Genomic DNA, 13,138 nt, shown 5'->3' on the forward strand with positions numbered 1-13,138 from the left:
TTAATCCTTACTCTAACTCTTACAAGAAATCTTGCCACAGGAGAAATGAGAAGAAAGACGTCAGTACGAACAGAGGATTTGTAACATCGAGCATGGTTCATTTACTCCTGTAGTGTTCACCACTGCTGGAGGAATGGGTCCATCTGCCACTACTTTCTATAAATACTGGTCATCAAGGCTGTCAATCCGCTACTCCAAAAGCTATTCTAAGATTCTTAACAGGATTCAATGCCGCATTTCATTTTCTTATTTAAGGAGCTCCATTATGTGCTCGCTCATCCTACCATCATCCCTGTCACTCCTTCGGATCTCATGAACAAGATCTCTCTGATGGGAGGGTTTACTAAACTACAAGTACACAAATACTGTATATTATTGTTCTATTATTTTTCTATCTATTTTTAACTCAGACACATCATACATGTAACATATATTATGTATACTGTATATATTTTTGTAAATAGATTCAACTAGAACAAACACAAAGGTCTAGTTTACAAGGATTTCATTTAATGTTGCATCATTTTCTGTCACTCTTAATGCCACTGACTTTGAAGAAGAAAATAAGTTGCTAGAAGCATCTTTTGTCATTAATGGACACAAGCATGTTTTTGAAGAATGTGCTATAGGTATACCATTGTTTTTTTAACAGTTTTACAGACAACAATATGCCACAATGCTCTAAACATGGAAAGAGATTGACTAGCCATTTCTCATGTGAAGTTTTGAGACTGAGCTCTAGCTTTATCAATGGTTCTGTATCCAGTTATTGTCACAGCATAATTGACAGTGATCTAATGCTTTTTGTAGCTGCAATTGTAATTCTTTTACTTCTCAATTTTGATCCTTTTTCATATTTTTGTTAATTTTTATCTGGTAACTTCAAAATTAAATTGGAAATTGATTTTTTTGTAAAAATTATAATAATGAAAAATTGGCCTAAAAATGAAAAATGCACCCAGACACATCACCCCGGCATTTATGATGGGAAACTATGATGTGGCCTAAGCCATTTTAATAATTAATTAATGGGTGTCGTCACGTTTTTTAGCCCCTGATCATGATTTTAGCAGTTTCCAGTGCTTTAAGGAGAGATCAAAAGTCGTCAGAAGTACCTTAGGCTTGAAATTTTCTTCACCCCACCCGTATCTTGCAGAAATGAAGAAAAGTTGCAGTTTACCGCCAAAAAAGTGGTGTGGCCAGAATTCGGGTGTGCTTTGTGTCCTCATTACTATCTTTGCTCACCCATGTCCTCATTACTTCTACTTTGCTTCCATTGGCCCTAATATCTACTTCTAGTTCTTGCCTCGGTGTTTCCATATCTAACATGATAGTTGTGTGATTTATAAAACAAATTTTAATTTGTAACATTAATGTGCATGAGCAAGTAGAACTGCTAGACCTCTAGCTCTGAAGTACTGTTAATTTCACTTAAAATGAAACTGGATCTGGACTTAGCAGTGTCACATCATTATTTGCTCATGTGATTGATAAAAATTAGTGCGTACTGTGAGTCTTTGTCACTACTTTGCAAGCTCCTGCAACAGTATGAATGAACAATCAGGAATCTGGTAGCAAATAAGGATAGTAGCGAGTTCACTGAAACTGTCAATATGCCAACTCACAGTTCAAAGTATAGAAGTAATTATGAGCCCTAAGATTTCTGTCGTAGCTAATAGTCATGATAATTTTAGCAAAATGTAAGTTTCTTTGATGACAAGTTGATCTGAATTCTTGCAACACCCATGGTTAACTACTATAAAGATTTTACTTTCTTTAGGTATCAGTATTAATCAGGGAGCACCAGGCACCTTTGTAATGATGACTACTTACCCAAAGCCTATATTCCAATGAAGATCTAAAAAAATGGTGTTATTACTACTACTGACTTCTCAGTATTTGTTTCTTTGTTCTCAGCTTTTTATACCAGGAGTGACTGATCAGACTGAGTTGTTACCATTTCAGTTGCTTTTAAATGCTGTTTCATGTAGTACTCTTCACTATTTTCTTTGTTTAAATTCATATTGTGGTTTAAAATATCAGAAGTGACTCAACGTACAGTTCTATTTCTTTGATTTTCCATTGTTTACTGTTTTATGTTACACTTTTCACTATTTTCCTTTTTTTCAGTTATATAATGTAGTATGATGGTATACAACGAGTGACTGATCAGACTGAGTTCCACCATTTTAGGTTTTCTTAAAATGATTTGTTCTGTCCCCTAGTGAGTACTTTTTCCTTTTTCTTAGTTTCATATTCTATTACAAAAGAGTGATCAGATAGATTTTTTATTATTAGAGGTTGGCTTCTGAACAATGATTCACGTTGTACTGACTTCTTGTTCTTTCTTCTATTTTCAGATACATAGTCTAATTTATTCCAGGAATGACTAACTCTTTTTTGTTTGGTTTTAGAACTGTTTTTATTTCTCAGTATGTTTCTACTCTTATCATTTCTATTATTAGCTATTACCATTTCGTAAATAATTTTAAAATTTTTTTCTCCGTATAATTGGAATTAATGGTGGCACAATAGTTGAAGTGTTCAGAGCGTCTTCTCTTGTCGTGATAGTAATGTGTCATTTAGGGCTTTTTTAGGGATTGAATTTAGATTTAACGGTGTTTTCAAGCCTTAAAAACTTATTTGCAAGTATAATAGGGCTTGTTTTGAAGGTTGTTTTAAGCCATGTTTAATGTTTAAAATGACGTTTTGGTTAAGAGTTAAGCTTGAAACATGATACCTTTCCCCAGTGATTGGTGCTTTTGTGGCATTAACGTGTGCATTGCATATTTAAATGTTGTGTGCTTTAGCTGTATTTCACTATTTTACACTTGACCAGTGCATGCTGTTTTTTCTAATCTGACCATATGTTGATGCTGAAACTTAGAAATTTTTCACCTTTAACGATACGCCATTTATCAACAAAAAGTATGCATATTTGAATTACAATGTATCTTCAATCTTACATATAATATTTAATTTATGGTCTCTTTCTTATAGATTCATTTATGTCGAATTCTTCTGATTGTGAAGATGTACCCATTGGTAATTCGCTGCAGAGATTAGGTATTTTATCTTTCATGCTACTTGCAAAGGACAGCGTTTCTCTGACTCAAATTCAAAAAGTGACAAACCTAGATTTACACTACTTTATGTCTCAATGTACCTACAAGAGTCTTGCTTAGTGGTTGGCCCATGTTTTTAGTGATATGTGGCCAAAAGATATGCCACCTACCGTGAAAACTTTAACGCTAAGTGTCAAATGGCTTTTAGCCAAGCTTCATAGTTCTAGTGAGAAGGATCAAAAGATCCTAGAGTTTATGGATGAAGAGTATATTCTTCCTATAATTTTTCAAGTAAAAGGAAAAGTCTATAAAGCCTCTGAAATCAAATCTGCATCATCACACTGTAGCAATACATGCATGTCAAGTCATGATGACTCCTCTGAATTGGAGACTCAAAGTCTGTCAATGAAGACCTTTCCACTCAATTAAGAGAGTTGAAAGTTGAAAATGAATTATTGAAAGAAACTGAAGGTCATTTTACAGAATTACGGTAGAAAATGTATTCACTTAATCACAACACAAAGAAGAAAATTGGACGAGATAAGCAGATTTCTGAACAATCAGACCGTAATAACAAGAACAGATTGGATTTAGATAAGTTTTATAAGAAATTTTCTTAGGTGAAGTCTCAAGTTAAGCAACTCAGAATAGATAAAAGACAAGCTTCGACACGGGGTTGATTATTGAGAAGCAACAGAAATTCAGCACTTTGAAGGATGATCTTCAAATTTTGGAAGAAAAAATTTTTTACTCAAAAACCAGCTAGAAGAAATGACATTCAGCACAGATAGGGAAATAGAAACAGTTCACAAAGGGAGATTTCATGATGACATTTGATCGTGCAGTTACAAACTTCTCTTTCTTAATGCGGAATAAGGAATGTTGATCCTGTAATTTGTGCTGTGTTAATCTTGATTGCTCATAGATCAGTTGATCGTTTACCCAGCCATTGTTCTCTGTGCCGAATGATAACTGAAGGATTATCTGTAGCAGAAATGCAATTAGGAGAGACATTGACTGAAGAGGGAAGGGATAACTTTACAAACTGATGGAACTACAAAGTATAGACAACATTATGCTACTTTTGAGATAGCTACTGTTGATGGTACATATACACTTGGACTGCGTCATGTTTTCTCTGTGTCAGCTCAGAATACACTTGACACTCTTAAGGACATTTTAGAAGATTTAGATATTGTTTAAGAAAAACTAGGTAGAGTAAAAGTGTCAAATATAATTGTATCTAAGTTGAAGAACACAATGTCAGATCAACATGCTTCAGAAAAATTATTCAATGATTTATTATTTGAATATAGAGCAGAAATACTACCATATGTTGTTACTGGTTGGAATAAAGCTAATAATACTGAAAAAAATTATTGACACGCATGAATAATTTTTTCTGTGGGCTGCACTTCATTGTTGGGGTTGCAGAGTGTGCAGAAGCTACTCTGAAGCTATGGGAAGAAAGTCATGAGTTAGAGGCAGGTGGTATTTTGTCAGAAGCCCAGCGACTTGTACATACTGCCTGTAAAGGCTTTCATTCAAGAGGGTATGAAAAAGCTGGTTGTAATTCTCAGTTTCGAATCTGTCTTCACAACAATGGGATTGATATGATACCGCTGGCAGCATTTTATGGTAAATCGATCCAATATTTTTGTTTATGACGCAGCTGGTGTCTACTTCTTAAAAGCCAGATGTTGCTGTATCTCACTACCTCTCATGGGCCATTAAACCAGTTGTTACAAGCCGTTCTTTGTAACCTCAAAGTTCCCTAATTTATTGCAGGTCAGCCAATGTGTGATAGTTGCAAGTTGTATGGTTGGTGTCTCGTGTAGAGTACATATACTCGTAATGCAGTCCTGGCATATAGTGCTTAATATTGGGCTGCCTTTTATTCAAATTAATGTTAAACTTGTTATAGGATGGGAGTTAAATATTGAAAAGTGAAACTAATGAGAGGTGTGGCTGCCTGTCTCTCTATGACACTTGTACTATTTATTGGTTGCTACATGTACATATTCTGTACAGCTACAAAATTTGGAGTGTTAAAATCAGACGAATTGATTCTAAAAGATGTTTAGAGGTTAAAATTTTGGTGAAATCTTAACCATCAGCAATTTGAGCATGCTACCACAGAACCCTATTAAATCAGACATTAAAATTTTAGCAAATGGACTTCAATTTGCCAAATTCACCAAAATTCACACGAGCACTAACACCTTTTCAGAAGAGTAAATTTAATGAAAGGAAAGAAGATATGAGTTAAGAGACAATCTACTTTGCGTAAGGATGAGGAAAATGTGAGAAAAGCTGAGAGTGGAAATTAAAGGAAAACTTAACAAAGAAAGTACGATCAATAAGTTTTTGGACGAATTAAACTGACATTGAAAAAGGATTGAAGAAAATGAAGATAGCAAAAATGAAATGCGATGCTCTCAAACTCCAAATTAATTTTCGTAAGAAGGTTCTCCTTCAGTCACATGCTGATAAATCTGTTTTCATTTTCACACAATGGGAAACAGCATTCCTGTGCCCAGCTTATCAGCTATCTTACTAGCCTCTTTACTGGAGTTTCATGTCTTACAAAAAAGACAATTTTTGCTAATCCAGAGGTACTTGTGCAGAAGAGAATTAATCACCACTTTGAAGAAAATGGTGAGCTAAAGTGGTTTAAAGAAACAGTTTTAGAATATAAAAATGAAACTGGAGAGTACAGAGTGGTTTATGAGAATGAGGACAGTGAATATAATTATCTGTTACTTGATGAGATTGCAAATGATGAGATTGTATATAACTAAGTTGTTAAACGATTGTTGATTTTAATGATGTTTGAAATGATAGTGATTTAAAATCAATTTTAATGACAATATTTAAGTCAATAGTGATGTTCAGTTCTAATAGTTATGACATCATTGGAATTGTGCCATCTGTGCCTATAAATACATATGCAATTTGATGGAGAAAAAAAATTGATAAAAAAGATAAATAAATGTTCATTCTGCTTGATTAGTGTTGGTAACAACTGGAGTTAGTAATATCATTGGAATCCTCTCTCTATCCTGAAGGTATTTATGTAATAAAAGTTCAAAATTTCTAACTTTTAAAATTTCCTCGTAATAGCTACTATAGTGTAGTTTAAAATGCCAGAAGTGACTGATCAGACTTAGTTCTTATGATTTGAAATTGGTTTGAAAATGTTTCATGTAGTACCTGCATTCTTACTTTTTTATTTCTCATGTAGTTCTTACCAAAAGTGACAAATCAGACTTAGTTCTTATCATTTGAGTTTGTTTTTTAAATGATGCTTAAATGTCCCACTCACATTTGAATATTTAATTAATCTTTTTTGTTTCATAGTTTAGTTTAAAAAAGCAGGAGTGACATATTAATTGAGGTTGGTATTTTAAATGTTCTGATATGTTATACGGACTTCTTAATATTTTTTTTTCTCAGATACATAGTACAGTTTATTCAAAAAGTGACTCAACAGACATGGTTTTTATCCTTTTGTTTTAATTTTTAAAAAATACGTTGCATGTATTCCTTATCTTTTAGTAACCTGCTTTTTCTCATTTTATAGTATAGTTTAAAATACCAGAATTGACAGACCAAACAGAGTTCTATTCATTCGAGGTTGATTCAGATTATGCTAATAGTTCTCACTATTTTTGTCCTTGATTCAGTTTCATAGTATTGTTTCAAATACTAGGAGAGACTAATCAAATTGAGTTCTGATTATTGAAATTGCTTTCAAAATGTTTGTATAGTACTGACTCCCTACTATTTGTTTTTCTCTGTTTCATAGTATTGTTTTACGAAGAGAGACTGGTCAGATTTCCTTTTTATTGTTTAAGTTTTGCTTCAAAATGTTTTGAGTACTAATTTTGTAGCATTGGTATCTACTTTTCTCACTTTCATAGTAACTTATACCAGGAGTGACTGAGAAGACTCAGTTTTATTATTTAAAATTTATTTTAAAATGTTTAATATAATACTGACTTACTATTTGTTTCTTATTCAGTTTCATTTGAGGTTGATTTTGAAGCTTTGTTTATATGTTTTTTTCTTACAAATGACCAGTTAGAACAACAATGTTTTTAAACTTAGAGCCAGAAGTTTGTGTATCAGTGGGAACAGGGAAATGGTGTGCCACGACAGCAGAGAGATGACGAGGCAGTGAAAGCAGGGGGATGTTGTGGCAATGAAAGCTCGGAGATTGTGTGGCAATGAGAGAAGGAAGATAGTGTGGCAGAGAGAGCAGCAAGGTGTTGCAGTGACAGCAGGGACTTGAGTTTGTGTGGCAGAGAGAGCACGGAGATGTTGTGGCAGTGAGAGCAGGAAGATGGTGTGGCAGCAGAGAAGCGAGAGATGGTGAGGCAGTAAAAGCAGAGAGTTTGCATGGCAGTGAAACCAATGAGATGGTGGGGCATTAGGGGGCAGGGGTAAGGTGTGGCAGTGAGAGCATGAAGATGGTGAGGCTGCTAGAGCAGTGAGTTGGTGAGTCAATGAGAGAGTCAATTTAATGTAGCAGTGAAAGCAATGACATTTTGATGCAGTTAGAAGAGGGAGATGGTGTGGCAGCAGATTGTGAAACATTGAGAGCAAGAAAATCGTGATGCAGGGGAGGAGGAAGATGGTAGCAGTAAGAGCAGGATAATGTTGTGGCTGCAAGAATAGGATGAATGTGTTGCCGAGATATCAGGGAGATTGTGAGGCAGTAACAGCAGGGAGTTTTTAAAGCAATAAGTGCAACAAGTTAATGTCGCAGAAAAAGCAGAATGATGTTACAGTGAGATGGTACCGTGGCCGTATAAGCAGGAAGATGGTGTAACAGTGACAACAGGGAGAATGTGTGTCAGTGAGAGCAGGAATATGTTGAGGCATTGAGAGCAGTGAGATGGTGTTGCAATGACGGCAGGGATATTGTGTGGCAGTGACAACAGGGAGATGGTGAGGCAGTGGTAGCAAAAAGATGGGGTGGCAGTAGGAGAGGGAAATGGTTTGGCAATGAGAACGGGGACATTGTAAGAAACAGAGTTGGTGTGGCAGTGAGAAAAGAGATTGTGTAGCAGTGAGAGAAAGGAGATTGTGTGGGAGTGAGCAGGAAGAAGGCATGGCAGTAAAAATATTGAGATGGTGTGGCATTGACAGCAGAAAGATGGAGTTGGCAATGAGAGCAGGGTGATCTTTTGGTATTGAGAGCAGGTAAATCATGTAGCAATGAGAACAAGGAGATGGTTTAGCAATGGGAGCAGGGCGATGGTGAGGCAGTAAGAAGAGGGAGATGATGTGGCATGAGAGCAGGGAGATGCTGTGGCAACAAAATCAAGATGGTGGGCAGAGATAGCAGCGAGGTTGTGTAGCAGTGACAGCAGAAAGTTGGTTTGGCAGTGAGAGCAGAGAGTAAGTGTGGCGGTGAGAGCAGAGATAGAGTGGTAATGAGACATGGGAAATGGTGTGGCACCTCAATGCCACATCTCACTGCTTTCACTGTGACACCATCTCACTGCTGTCAATGCTACACAGACTCTGTGCTTTAACTGCGAAACCAACATTCTGCTCTTACTGCCAAACTATCTTCCTGCTATCACTGCCACACCAACTGTTTGCCATCTTTCTGCTCTCACTGCCATACAATCTCCCTGCCCTCACTGCCACACCATTTCCCCGCTTTCACTGCTAAAATATCTTTCTACTCCCAAGACTTCACCATTATTCTGCTCTTACTGCTACACAAGCTCTGTGCTCTATGCGCATTAACATTTCCCTGCTCTCACTGAAACACGAACTCCCTGCTCTCAGTACCACATAAACTTTCTGCTCTCACTGCCACACAATCTTGCTGCAACTCAGCCTCACCATCTCCCTGCTTTCATTGCTACTCATCTGCCTGCTTTAACTGCCACACTATTATCCTGATCTCACTGCCTCAATGCCATGCCACCGCCCTTTTTTCTGTGTCTTGCCATCTCCCTATTGTCACTGCTGACCGTCTTTCTGCTGTCACTGCCAAACCAATTCTTTTACTGCGAAACATATCTTCCTGCTCTCACTGCCACACTATCTCTGCAGTCTGCACTTTCTGCCACACCATGTCCCTGCTTTTGCAGCTGCTCTAACTTTCTGCTTTCAGTCTTCTGCTCTCATTGCAACCATTAGTATCTCCATGCTCACACTGCCACACCATCTACCTGCTATCAGAGCCTCACTATCTCCCTGTTCTCAATGTGACACCATTTTCATTCTTTCATTGCCACACTATCTCGCTACTCTCACTACCCACTACCTTTGTGATCTCATGGCCACACGATCTTCCTGTTATTATTGCCTCACCTTCTCCGTGAAACTATCAGTCTTCTCTCAGTACCTCAGCATTTGCTTTTATAAAAAAAAGAAAAGTGAAATCAGAACAATGTCTGAGTATTCAATAGTACATGAAATATTTTAATACCAAAATAAAATGATAAAAAATCAGTCTGATCAGTGACTTCTTGTATTTTGAACTACACATTTGAACTAAGAAGTACCTGAAACATCATTTATAAACAAATTTGAATGAGAAAACTCAGTTTGATCTGCCACTTATGATATAAACTTTACATTAGGTGTGAGAAAGGAAGAAACAGATAGTGTGAAATCAGTAGTACAAACAACGTTTTGAAACTAATTTTAATTGTTTTTAACTCAGTGTCGTTTGTCACAGCATGATATTACACTATTTGACGAAATTGAGAAAAGAAACAAATAATATGAAGTTTGAAGAACGAAATGTTATTATCATTTTTATTCTTATTTTTACAATTATTATTACAGACTAAAACAGGACACAGATTGATGTAAAGCATAGAACTTTGAAGAACAAAATAATTATAATTATCATCATTATTCTTAATATTATTACTGAATTTACGGGACACAAAGATTGTTGTAGAATATAGAATTTACCAAATTAATAGTGTTTGGTTTTAAATGTTTCATTTAACACTCATTTTTCAGTCCTTATTTCCTCTTTTTTAGTTTTAAAGTATAGTTTAAAATGCTACAAGCGACAGATTAGACAGTTCCATTTATTTGACGTTGATTGTGATATGTTACGTTCTTTTTCTTAGATCTCACTATTTGTTTTCTCTATTCTCAGTTTCATGGTGTAGTTTGTACCGGAAGTTATGTTTGAGACTGAGTTCTTATCACTTGAGTTTGTTATCAAAATGCGTTATATTGTACTTGTAACTATTTGTGACCATAAATGAGAAAAGATAGCTTATGGCAGATTTTATAAATTCATTACTAAAATATCAACCTCTGAGTGCCCTGTTGGACAACCATAGTGACTTAAAGTTACGTAGTAACTTTATGCATCCTGTGGAGTAATTTTATGATAAATGGAGCTCAGAAAGTAGGATTTTTTGGCTATGAAGACTGATGTTGTGGATTTATCTCAAGAAGAGGATTACCATCAAGAATCATCACTGATAATGGAAGGGCTTTCAAGGCTGCATAGATGTTGCTAAAGTCAATTCTAGATCATCCAGGAGTTAAAGATTTCCTCTCTGGATTTCAAGTCTCATAGAATTTTAATATAGAGTGAGCCCCATCGTGGGGAGACCTCTTTGAATAAATGTGACCATAATTGACAAAAGGTACCTTATGGCGGATTTAAAAATTCATCATAATAATGAAAAATATATCAATCTGTGAGTGCTCTGTTGGACAATCATTGTTTCTAAAAGTTACATAGTAACTTTTTGCATCCCGTAGAGTAATTTTATGATAGCTGGAGCTCTGGAAGTTGGATTTTTTGGCTTTAAAGACAAACTTCACTACCCGCCATAAGGTACCTTTTGTCAATTATGGTCACAAATGATACAGCTTTTAAAGAGATGTTTCAGAAAGATGATTGGCCAGGCAAGACTTACTTTTGAAGAGCTATTAACTTGTGTTACTGAAGTGAAACTTGTTGTTAATTCTGGACTTCTAACTTACTTATTATCAGAGGATTTGGATGATCCACTTATCCCGTCGCATTTTCTCGTGGCAAAAACTACTTCTCAGTCTACCAGACTATTTGTATTACTCAGAATATGACTTTAACACTGACACAAATAAATTTCTACTTTCTAAGTGTCTCAAGCATCTCAATGTAATTTTAGAGCACTTTTGGAATAGACGAAGAGAAAATTTGGTGGAACTTCGTGAATCCCATAAGAGAAAATTTACTGAATCTGCAAGTGATATATCAATAGGTGATGTCGCACTCATTCATGATGACACTCTCCGAGGATTATGGAAACTCCGTCTTTTCGAGAAGATGATACTTGCAAAAGACGGACATACTTGAGGAGCCATAGTGATAATCAAGGGAGGAATGGGTGCATCTGCATTATATGGAAGATCTTAAATATAGTGATGTTGATGATTCTATTACGAATACATACTCCAGACCTAGTCAACATGCAGTTTAAGAAGCTCGTGACAGGATATTTGCTGGACTTCCTGACTCTTAAAGTATATTCAAATAAGAAGTAATGACACTTCTTAATTAGACGGTACACAAAATGGAATAAGAGAGTTTGTCCAGTTCAAAACTTCGTCATCATGGCCCTCTCCACACTGATTTATTAACACAGAAGCTGCATTATTATTAACTGGTAGCATGAGCTTCTGAAGTCTGCTCTAAACCTAATTTTGTAATAAATTACAACCTTCTGAAATACATTCATACTTACTGATGCTCCTGTATGTGCTGAAAAGAGTAAAGGCTGGTTTAGAATTAACGCTAGTAACTCCATACCAAATTGTTGCATAAAGTATGTAATTTGTGAACATCTTGCATTGGTGTTTGCGTAAAATACGTAGGAATAGAATTCTTTTCTATTGTTACATCAATTATGTAACGTCTGACCAATCAATTTGCCTGAAGCACGTGGTGACGTGGAAAAGAAAATGGAGAATGAAAAGCTGGTGGAACTTGTTCGCAGTTTCTCTTGCTTGTGGAACGTGCAGAGCAAAGGATATAGAGACATAATCGCCAAAGAAAACGCCTGGAAAGAGATATCAAGTCAAGTAAGTTGAAGTACTGTACATCTTTCAACTAAAACGGAACTAAAATAATAATATGTATACATATATATATAGATGGAAGGTATGACAGCTGATGATTGCATTAGGAGGTGGAGGAGCTTAAGAGACAAATTTGTAAGAGAAAACAAAAAGGTTAAAAAAAGGAAGTCTGGAGAAGAAGGACCATGCTATGTCTCTAACTGGCCATTGTACAATATCATGTTATTTATAGGAGATACTGTTAAACACAGAGAGTAAGCAATAGCTATATTCCTTCTATTATTACAATCAGTTTTATACTTGCTACAGCACTGTTTCCAACTTGCCAACTCTGGCAGTGTCAAGTCGTTCAACTACGCCCATTAATAATTTGGAGTTACCTGATCAAGTAGATGATGATTACAATTTTACGGATACTGATGATAAGTATAAAATATGTGTTTGTGATAACTTTCATTGAATAATAGTGAATCAGGTGTGAGGGCAGTTAGTAGTGACAAGACAACACCCATTAAATTACCCACTAAAAGGAAAAATAGTGGTCAGAAAAGAGATGAAGTGGAGGAACTAATGATAACTGAATTGAAAGAGATTCAGAAGAGAAGGACAGCAAAAGAGCTAACTGATGACGAAGGATATTTTGGTCAACATGTTGCTGCTACACTACGTAAATTTAATGACCGACAGAAAGCAATTGCCAAACTTCAGATACAACAGTTGCTTGTCAATATAGAGTTCCCATCTGATCCTTACCCAAAGTTTCACCATTATGAACCTTCAGCTTATGAGATATAACATGAGATATAAGCAATAATTCATCTTTGATTACCTGGTAAATATCTTCCTGGATATGGACGTAGCATATTATTTCGTAAAGGAAAAGCCTCATCACCCACAACAGCATATGGTAAACTTGGATGAGTTGTACCAGGTAAAGGACAGTTATCTGGAATTGACAAAATTTCAGACTCAAGTGCTCTTACAAATTGTGAATTAGATAAAGTTCCACC

General features: G+C 35.8%; 1 protein-coding gene across 1 annotated transcript; it reads left to right on the plus strand.

Annotated features, from left to right (window-relative positions):
- The first annotated feature begins 11,956 nt into the window (after nucleotides 1-11,956).
- Nucleotides 11,957-12,923, plus strand: LOC105316962 (transcription factor Adf-1-like). The gene is made up of 4 exons (XM_019993885.1): nucleotides 11,957-12,131; nucleotides 12,204-12,382; nucleotides 12,438-12,554; nucleotides 12,596-12,923. The coding sequence occupies exons 1-4, from the start codon at nucleotides 12,012-12,014 to the stop codon at nucleotides 12,921-12,923; spliced, it is 744 nt and encodes a 247-aa protein (XP_019849444.1). The 5' UTR covers nucleotides 11,957-12,011.
- Nucleotides 12,924-13,138: the final 215 nt, after the last annotated feature.

This window comes from Amphimedon queenslandica, unplaced genomic scaffold (assembly GCF_000090795.2).
Source record: "Amphimedon queenslandica unplaced genomic scaffold, v1.1 AMPQUscaffold_13486, whole genome shotgun sequence".
Taxonomy (NCBI): domain Eukaryota; kingdom Metazoa; phylum Porifera; class Demospongiae; order Haplosclerida; family Niphatidae; genus Amphimedon; species Amphimedon queenslandica.

What these genes read in the sequence shown, in the direction of transcription:
- LOC105316962 (XM_019993885.1), top strand. Translation starts at nt 12,012, where the DNA reads ATGGAGAATGAAAAGCTGGTGGAACTTGTTCGCAGTTTCTCTTGCTTG. An exon ending in GATACTGTTAAACACAGAGA is followed by an intron (nt 12,383 to 12,437) that starts GTAAGCAATAGC and finishes TACTTGCTACAG; the next exon opens with CACTGTTTCCAACTTGCCAA. An exon ending in TTTACGGATACTGATGATAA is followed by an intron (nt 12,555 to 12,595) that starts GTATAAAATATG and finishes ATTGAATAATAG; the next exon opens with TGAATCAGGTGTGAGGGCAG.